A 9,707-nucleotide genomic window follows, 5' to 3' on the forward strand; every position below is an offset into this window, starting at 1 on the left:
AGTAGAGAGGGGGTCTTACTCCCTGACCCAAATAGAAAGATGAATCCACAAGATTGAACCACATTTGGCCTGCAAATAGAATCATTTTAAGTGATATTTGTGCATACAAAGCAATTGAAGGTCAAATAATTCATTAATTCATGTTTAGGGCAAGAGGGCCACAATTTGTCGTTAAGGCATGCTCGTTTAATTTAGTTAGCAAATTGCTGTCATCTGGCTTCATTGAGAAATATATTTGGGTATCATCTGCATAAAAAAGTATGCAGATGTAAGTAAGCTATCTAGCTAACTCTGGCCCAACAGTTGTGTCCTGCACGGCCCCTGTTAAATAAACTAATAAACTAAAACTAAACTAAAAATGAATATTTATGGATTGCTTTCTGATAATGTGTCGGAGGGGAAGAATATATTTAAGGTGAAAAGAATTGGCCTGAGCACAAAAACTTGAGGGACTCTTTGTATCACTTTGTGTATGGAGGATTCATCATACCGTACGCATTCATACCAGTGTGTACAAACTGAAGCTGATCATATAAAAATTTGAACAAGCTTGATTTTATTTCTTGAACGACTTGTCTCTGTAGTAGGATGTTAAAGCAAAATGTAGCACAGAGAAATAACAGGACTTTATGCTTTTGACGATGGCAGAAGAGAGACAAGAACGTTGGGGGAGGCACAGTGGAGGTCACATGCAGTAAGGGGCACAGATTGGAATAAAATCCAGCCCATTGTGGTACGGACTCAGCCTTAATGTTGAATTCCAGCAAAAAGCTTCTGGGTTTTCTGTCAGCTTGGATTAGACAGCTTAAGTGTTGCAGCTGTACATAAGTTGGTTGATAAAAGTCAGAAATAACTTTTTTGTGTTTTCACCATTATCCTGAAGTTGGACAGGAAAACTATAGGATATCTAGGTTTAGGTGAAACAGGTCATTATCTCCACATTAGAATTAGAATGAGTATCAGACAACTTGTACTTCTAAAAATTTTAACAGTGTACCCAGTAACAGTGACCCATCTGGCAGAGTATCAGTTGAGCTACTCACCCTATTGGATTTAGACCTAATCCTTCTACTGAAATGTCAAACTGTGCTCTATTAGCAAGCATCATCATAGATAAGGCTTAGAGGTTAATAGGCAGAGGATAACAACGTATGTACAAAGTATAATTTTTTTGTAAATTTAAATGTAGGATTTTCTGACAGAGCCGTACTCTGGACTGATCTAGTTTTATCATTAGCCTCTTTTACAGAGCCTGTTGACGGGACTGTTAGGCCTCTGTTTCGCTTGCTGTCTGTGTCACAGAGGCAGAATGGTGTGGCGAAGACCTTGTGCTGCTGAGTCGGCAGTGGAGGTAGTAACAGGGGACAGGGTGTCAGTGCAAACGGCAGAGCTGGCAGGATGGAACAGCACCGTGTGTGTATGTGAAGCTCGAGCTGTTTGTTTACATGCCGCGCATCTTTTGCTTGTGCAACGCCACAACACTGTGAAATCATACACAGGGACAGCAATATTACAGCACTGTGTGGTTCAGTGTAAAAGTAAAGCGTCTGTGTAAAGTCGGAACTTCACTACTGCACTGTTGCGGAATTTCTGAGTAAAAAGAGCACATCATAGTGCAGACTCCAAAAGTAGTATAGGAGGCAGACCCCTCATTTACCAAGCTCCTTTCCAGTTGCACCTAGTGAAACAGACTCCCACTCAGAAGAAGAGGCTATAACATTAATTTTTATTTTATATATTTTTTACTTTGCTTATAGTAAGAGGTTGCGTGGGGTTTCTTTGGGCTTGGCCTATAGGCTCAGACCGCTTGGTGGCCTTTAGACACTAAGCTCCTGACTCCTCCTCTCTCTCTCCATCTGCAAACATTAATTTCCTATTGATGCATGTAACTAACCCTGTATTTTCGCTGGAGTTTATGTACTGTCTTGCCTCACAGGTTCTTGTGGATCATTGCAGACTGCCTGCCGCCGCAGCTACAATCAGTCTTGGATAATTGTAGCTGTCATTACGATTATTAGTGTGATCTCTGATTATTGTTGTTGCTGTGCCTCCCCCTCTCTCTGCCCCCCCCCCCCCCCCCCCCCGTCTGTCTTTTTTGGGTCAGTATGGAAAGTGTTTTGAGTCACAGCTTCTGTTGTGATTTTTCGGTATAGAAATAAAATATGGATTGATGCCATGTATGTAAAAACTCACAAGGCGGCTAATTACAACCTGTTCTGTGGACCAGAAGACAATCCTGAGGCTGGTGTCTAAATGTAGAACGTTTCTACTGACTAATATGTTTGTCCTTTACCATTAAAGCAACTAAAAATGTGCAATTCTAATGGCTTTGTGCACTAATACCTTTTAGCCTTTGAAAGCCATCAGTCAGTTTAAATAACAGAACTACTGTGATGCACTTTGTGTCAGAGGTTGAATATTATTTAATGGGAATTATTGAATTATTTTGAAATCTCTGCCTTTTTACACAGGCTCTTGTAATTTTGTGTTCAGGGTGAAGCTGTTTGTAATGTCCTCTGTAGGGAGTCACTGTTTACCTTCAGCAGGGAACTGAACTTTTCAAACAGCCTTGAAGAACCTTTTTACTCCTCCTGCTTTTCCAGGAACCTTTGCAATCCTGCTATTCTCCACCTGTAAATCAGCCTCCTCGGATTGTCCTACTGATCCTGGTCACCTGAGTTCCACATCAACCACACCCACTAATACACCTGCATCTCATTTTGTTATCAGTCTTACAATAATTATAACAAGCTCACAAGACTGCATTCTTTGCCAATGCGAACTCTGTCATCTGCTGCCTGTCTATTATCTGACTGTTGACACTAAAAGTGTTTGCTTATAAAGTGGCGGAACAGAAATAGGTGAGAGAGTGGGGTAGGACATGCAAAAAAGGATTGTAGAAATTTTTGTTTTCTAAAACTATGACTATGTCCAAAAGGCTGTCTGAGCAAATCCTGCATCCTGTAAAGATCCCAGCTGGGAGGGAACGTTCCAATATTGGCTAACATTACCTACAAGTTCTAATTACGTTTGAAAGAAAACGTTTTAATCAAATATTCAAAGAATGTTTTAAGGATGTTTATAATTCAAATAACGTTCTTGTAACGTTAAAACTTAAACTAAGACATAACGTTTTAACTGCAACATTCTGAAGATATTTTCAGGATGTTACTGAGGCCTGTGATGTCAGAACACCTTTTATAAAATGTTCCTGAAATGTCATTTGAACATCCTCACTGCCATTTTCTGAAAATGTTTTCAGAGAACGTTCTCTTAAAAGGAACATTCTGGGAACCAAATAAAAACGTCCCACTCAAAACATTACCAGAACATCGCACGTAACATTCTCAGAACGTTCTTAGAATAAAACATTTCTAGCTGAGATGGTAATAGAAATGCAAATCCCACAGGAACTGGCTGCTCTTGTCCTCTAAAGACACACGATGCTATTTGGAATAGTACGGATTGTAGAGCTTGTGGCAGACACAGTTGTCACCCTATCGTGAATGTGGTGGACAAGTATGCCTGGTGGAATCTCACAATTAGAATAGCTTAAATCTTTTATTAAATCTGCGATCATCAGGTTTATCGCCATTAGAAATTAAAACTTGTTTGAGTAACTGAAGGTAACAAGTAAACAGCACAAAGGTCCTTCGGGACACCACAGGCTCCACTCCGGCTTCTCACATGGGGATCAATAATAGGTTGATAGGCCTGTGACCTGGGCTGACTTTGGCCAACTTAGTGGCATCTGAGCCACATACTGTAACTATATCTTTTACTATTCTTTTTTCTTTTCAAATTCAGCACCGCACTTTCGTGGTTTCTGATTATTCGCTTGTCAGTTGCCTTTAAAAATCAATAACCTCGCCTTTAAAGAAGGTAATTTATTCACTGACACAAGAACCTGTGCATGTCTATGATGCTGTCTAATTCAGGCATCCTTCTGAAATTATTCTTATGAGTTTGTCCTCATGAAACAGGGTTAACCAGACTACTTTGCCCTTGCCATAAGGTCTATGACGTGAGTTGTAGGATCAAGGGAGTGTTGAAAAATCCTTTGTTCTGAGGTGAACTCTCTTTCCGGAGGGATTAAAGTTGTCTTACTTCCCTCACATGTCAACAACTGCAACTGTTGCCATTAAAGTTCAGTTTGTCACCACTTGTCTGGTTAAGCTGCTTTAAGTTTTGGCTCATGCCCACCAGGGTCCACAAAATGTTCTTCTTAGAAAGACCATAGCATTAATCATAATATAAAGGTAAGCTGATATGCACATTCCTGCAGTGTTTGATTTAATTTCCCAAATAACCTTTACAATTTCATCTAATATCATACAGCTAATGCAATTCCTAATATTAAGTGTCCCAATATAAAAATCTTTTCTCTGTATCCAAAGGTTTCACAATTAAACATTAAACAATTTGAAGCTTAACTTATCAAATGATACAAATTCAGTATCATTCCATCAGTATCTTTCAGATTCACTGTCCATACTGACAACAGTGACAAATACTAGCTTAAAATTTAAATGTATTTAAATGTGTCAGTGAAAGGTCTGACGAGTCATCTCAATTTTAACGGAGCGGAAAGATATCCTCATTAAAACAAGATTAGTCTAGCATATTGTGTAACCTAATGAGCTCTTAGTTTTAATTACAGCTCAAAGTAAGGTACCTTATTCCAGATCCACTGATGAGTATCACTGCCAACCAGCACACCATGGATGTAATGTGATTTTGACCTAATCCCATCAGAAGTCTCTAAAGCATAGGTATAAAAGCTAAAGTCAGAGTTGACGCATCAGTCACCCAAGGAGGTTGTAAGTGACAAGAAAGGCCAACTGCTGGGGACCTCCTTCCAAGCACAGCATGGCAGAAGAATGGGGAAAACAGTCTTTTGCTGCCAGAAGGCACTATGAAGACTCAACAAGGGGATCTATCTTTGTTTACACAAACAGCAACCATACCAGAGGTACAGTATTATCATTTCATTTTTCAGTGATTAAATGGGCATGATAGATATAGTAGCAGCAGAACCTCCAACCTGAGGATGATTTAGATGTCATGATTTACCACTGTACTTTTTGTTTTCTGATTTTTCAGTACAGTTGGATCTTATCAATTATTGAATTCATTTTTGAATGAACTCAGGTGGTTTAACTGTTTATTTTATGTCAGTAAAATATAAATTCAACTCATCATATTTGATGCAGTCTGTAGACCTGCAGTAAAGTCTGTCTTACAGTGCTAAACATGATCTCATTTATTTTAATAGGAAGCTGTATTCCATATGCATATATGTAAAACATTTCATTACAGCATTTTGCCTTGAAGCTTTCACTGCAGCTTTGTCTTCAAACTGAAACTGATGTAGTTAGTTGTCCTTACAATTGTTATTTATACAAATAAACACAATATATTCTATATTTAATACATGTATGTGCTGTCTCAAAAAAGATATCGCTTCAAAGATCAAATTAGACATTACAACTTGTGAGGCGATATATGGCTCTTGTTTTTTTTCCCCTTCTTCCCCAGGTCCTTTTGAGGGTCCCAATTACCACATTGCTCCACGATGGGTGTACAACCTTGCAACATTGTGGATGCTTCTAGTGGTCCTCTTGTCTGTCTTCACCAATGGTCTGGTCTTGGTCGCCACAGCAAAGTTCAAGAAACTCCGCCACCCTCTGAACTGGATCTTGGTCAATCTTGCAATTGCAGATCTTGGAGAGACACTTTTCGCCAGCACCATTAGTGTATGCAACCAGATTTTTGGTTACTTCATTCTCGGACACCCAATGTGCAAATTTGAGGGCTTTGTTGTCTCAACTTGTGGTGAGTGAGTTTTTAGGGTTTGGAGATATACATTATAAGGCTGTGAGTTAAACACCTTACTGAGTATCCTGCTTTCTAACACAGGTATCACAGGACTCTGGTCCTTGACTATCATCTCCTGGGAAAGATGGGTAGTTGTGTGCAAACCTTTTGGAAACGTCAAGTTTGATGCCAAATGGGCCACAGCTGGAATAGTGTTCTCCTGGGTCTGGTCAGCAGCATGGTGTGCTTGCCCCCTCTTTGGATGGAGCAGGTAGCCGGTTGATTTATTTTACCTTGTAATCTCTGAGTTCTAAATTATCAGCAAAAAAAATGTAAACTTAACAGTTTCTTGCATCAGGTTCTGGCCTCATGGACTAAAGACTTCCTGTGGACCCGATGTCTTCAGTGGAAGTGAACAACCTGGAGTCCAGTCCTATATGATTAGTCTTATGATTTCATGTTGTATTGTTCCCCTGGCTATCATCATCTTGTGCTACATTGCTGTCTGGTTGGCTATCCGTGCTGTAAGTAATCTTACTTGCAGTTTCGTAATGACATAAACCAAACATCAGCCTGGCAGAATCTCACACTGTTTATTTATTGATCACAGGTTGCCATGCAGCAGAAGGAATCAGAGTCAACCCAGAAAGCTGAGAGAGAAGTGTCCAGGATGGTCGTTGTCATGATCTTTGCTTACTGTTTCTGCTGGGGACCTTACACCTTCTTTGTCTGCTTTGGTGCAGCTAACCCTGGATATGCTTTCCATCCTCTGGCTGCAGCCTTGCCTGCATATTTTGCCAAGAGCGCCACCATCTACAACCCAATTATCTATGTCTTCATGAACCGACAGGTGGGCAAAGAAAAATAAATCACATTGCTATATTGATCAAATTTTAATGGATTGACATTACTGACATGCTTTATCATTCTGTCTCTTTCAGTTCCGTGAATGCATCATGAAGCTTTTTGGAAAAGAGGTGGATGAAAGCTCTGAAGTATCCTCATCAAAGACAGAGGTCTCCTCCGTGGCTCCTGCATAAACCTCCATGTTCTCCCTTTTGGAAAAGAAATTGAGAACCATTGTAATTTGTACAGTAAATATGTATTGCTTCTATTTTCTTTATATCCATTTTTTAGCAAAATGGTAGGTTTCTTGCAAATAAAAAAATGCAAAAAAAAAACCACAAAGCAAATAAATGCAAAGTATACTGAAAAAAGGTTTCCACTCAGTATTTCTTGTGCGATGAACAATTCTGTTCTAATAATAATAGAAAATGGGACAAATGGACTGAGGGCTTGGAGGATTTGTGGTCCAGATGCCTTTAGGATCTTCTGTCTCATAATTACAGCTCATGTGTACCCTGAGCTCCATTGCCATGGTAACTAGTGCCATGTAAAAATCTGCCTGGAGAAGTTTGAAGGTTAGAAGGATCAAAACAAATCACCTTCTCCCCAATCACCTGAGAGGAAAAGGCTAATCCTCACACAATACAGACTACATGCTTGCTCTGTGCTGCAACGGTTCGTGTCACATGTGAAACCAAAAGCCAGTGTCTGCATATTCCTTTAGGCCATCGTTGATCCTAGAAAAAAACTCAGAACCTTCCAGTTAATGGAACACAAGTGAATGTAATCAGAACCACACCATACCTGTAAACTGTTTAATGTTTAATACTCATAATACATTCATTATTATTACGAGGCTATTGCTTTTATCACCCCTCCATAATTTTTATTTTCTGATGTAAGGATGCTTATTGTTTGGCAGAAAAAATCTAATTTATTTTGTTCATTTTCCTTAGCCGATATCTTCATTAAATTAAGTCAGTTGGGATAGTTTGCATTTATTTGTCTTCTTACAAACAGTGTCACGTCCCTTTGCAACCAATTGTTTAGAGTACATTAATTCAATTAAAATCAAATTTTATCAAAAAAGCTAAGAATGTAATCATGTGAAGGTCAGGTGAAAGAAAGTGGCTTATGGTGATCAAGTGACCAAATTTAACTGTATAAAGGAAAATAAAAACAGTGCTTCTTATAAAAAGAAGCAAACCTCCAAATGTTCACTTGGACCCCAAACATTGCTCATTAGTTCTGAAACATCTGAACATTTAGTTATCCAAATCCCTATGTATCAAGTTTATTCATTGACATGAATATAGTATCATAAAGAATTTAAAAAGTTGTGAATGCTGACTTTTCTTTTGTTTATTGGGACTGTTGGATTGGGACTTAGCTAAAGACGTCATCTCAAAAAAATGTATGTATTCAAAGGGGACCTGGTAAGCTTCCTAAATTTTTTGACATATACACAATGTTAATAAAATGTTTGTTCATACTAAACATGGCTAAATGATTATCGCTCAGGCTTTGAAAGCTCAGGCTGCAGTGCAGACTGCCCTGAACGCAATCTGACATCATTAAGTTACAAATTTCTTTACAACTGCCCCAGGCACCGTGGCTAGCTCTGGTTCTTGATTTTTGCAATTTGTTCAATATGTTGAATATGCTTTCAGTTATGAAAGAAAGCTATATTTTTTGCATTTCATAAAGAAGAAATCACAAGACAACGAAAACATCTGTGCTGTTCTATCTGTAAAGGGCTGTGTCAATGAGTCAGAATCCGCGCAGTTAGTATAGCATTTACATTATCTCTTTTCATGTTTAGGCTTGTATCGATAATCGGACCATAAACGGCTTGTGAATACAGAATCAGTGTAGACAGTGTTATGTTAGCTGGTGCATTCTCTGGAACTATTGGTAATTAGCACAAAGGCCTAAAAGTACAGCTGTGGATGAAGCGTCATTCAACAAGTTTGAGGCATATCTGTTTAAATTGTAGCTTTATTCATGTAGGAAAGAACTGATAGCACTTTTACCTTGTTCTCTAGTTATCCATGCTAAAGCCACAATTATACAACACAAAAAACAGGTAATGAAAGTAATACTTAACAGTGCCATTCTCTTGTTATGTGTCTGACTGATTTTACTTTCATGAAACTTAACTCTCACGCTGACAGGTGAAGGGGGGCCTGTGACCCGTCATGAGATGCCTCTTCAACACAAAAACAAGTGGTTGTGGGCCGCCTACTTCAGTCAGGCTGTTGTAATTACCTTTATAAAAAAATACTGCAGCTGCAATTAAGGAAAGAGAATAATGCAGCAAAAATGTTCATGTTAATTTATAAATTATTTTTGTTTTACCACCCGATTCACTCTCAGTTCCTTCCACTTTCTAACATGACACATCGTAGAGCTCATAAACTTTGATGGGCTGCGTAGGATTTCAAAAGTATAGACAAGAACTGCATTTCATCCTTCAATGACAAATACATAGAAGTCACTTAATTGTTTTTCTAAATCAAAGTAAGATGTATTCATTTGATATAATCTGTGTGTTAAATACCAAGATAAATCATATTTATAAACTGTGCTGTAGCTGCTAAACCAGCAGTATAAAAAAGACTTTCTGCTGTGTTAAAGATGAATCTTGTTTAGCTAGATGGTCAACTGTTTCCTCTCCCAATGCTGCTGTGAGCTGAGATCAACATAAATTTGGCAGCTGTTGGTACATGCTGTCATCTAAATAGTGTTTCATATTCTTAATTTAATATATCTGGTCTGGGGCTGCACAGTGTCATTTTCCTTTTTCCCAGCATTGTATCAAGAGCTTTCACCATTCGATAATCGTCTTCTTTGTGCCTTGTACATTTGTTTTTAGGTAATTCATCACTAGCTTGTGTGTTTGGTTTCTTAATATTTTTCCCGTCTTGGATTTTCACCGGTTGAAAAGTTTGAATGGCCCCACAACACAATCTCAATGCCTGATTTTGTATCTCTTCCAGTTTCTTTATCTGTGTTTTTGTTGCTGACCTGTATACTACACTTCT

General features: G+C 38.6%; 1 protein-coding gene across 1 annotated transcript; it reads left to right on the forward strand.

Annotated features, from left to right (window-relative positions):
* The first annotated feature begins 4,869 nt into the window (after window positions 1-4,869).
* LOC138605314 (red-sensitive opsin) lies at window positions 4,870-6,857 on the forward strand. The gene is made up of 6 exons (XM_069677474.1): window positions 4,870-4,972; window positions 5,539-5,835; window positions 5,920-6,088; window positions 6,176-6,341; window positions 6,428-6,667; window positions 6,759-6,857. Exons 1-6 carry the CDS (start codon window positions 4,870-4,872, stop codon window positions 6,855-6,857), a joined length of 1,074 nt encoding a protein of 357 aa, XP_069533575.1.
* The last annotated feature ends 2,850 nt before the right edge of the window (window positions 6,858-9,707 follow it).

This window comes from Semicossyphus pulcher, unplaced genomic scaffold (assembly GCF_022749685.1).
Source record: "Semicossyphus pulcher isolate SPU_LCO1_2020_fin unplaced genomic scaffold, fSemPul1.0.p SCAF_3, whole genome shotgun sequence".
Lineage (NCBI taxonomy): Eukaryota > Metazoa > Chordata > Actinopteri > Labriformes > Labridae > Semicossyphus > Semicossyphus pulcher.

What these genes read in the sequence shown, in the direction of transcription:
- LOC138605314 (XM_069677474.1), top strand. Translation starts at nt 4,870, where the DNA reads ATGGCAGAAGAATGGGGAAAACAGTCTTTTGCTGCCAGAAGGCACTAT. An exon ending in AAACAGCAACCATACCAGAG is followed by an intron (nt 4,973 to 5,538) that starts GTACAGTATTAT and finishes CTTCTTCCCCAG; the next exon opens with GTCCTTTTGAGGGTCCCAAT. An exon ending in CTTTGTTGTCTCAACTTGTG is followed by an intron (nt 5,836 to 5,919) that starts GTGAGTGAGTTT and finishes TTTCTAACACAG; the next exon opens with GTATCACAGGACTCTGGTCC.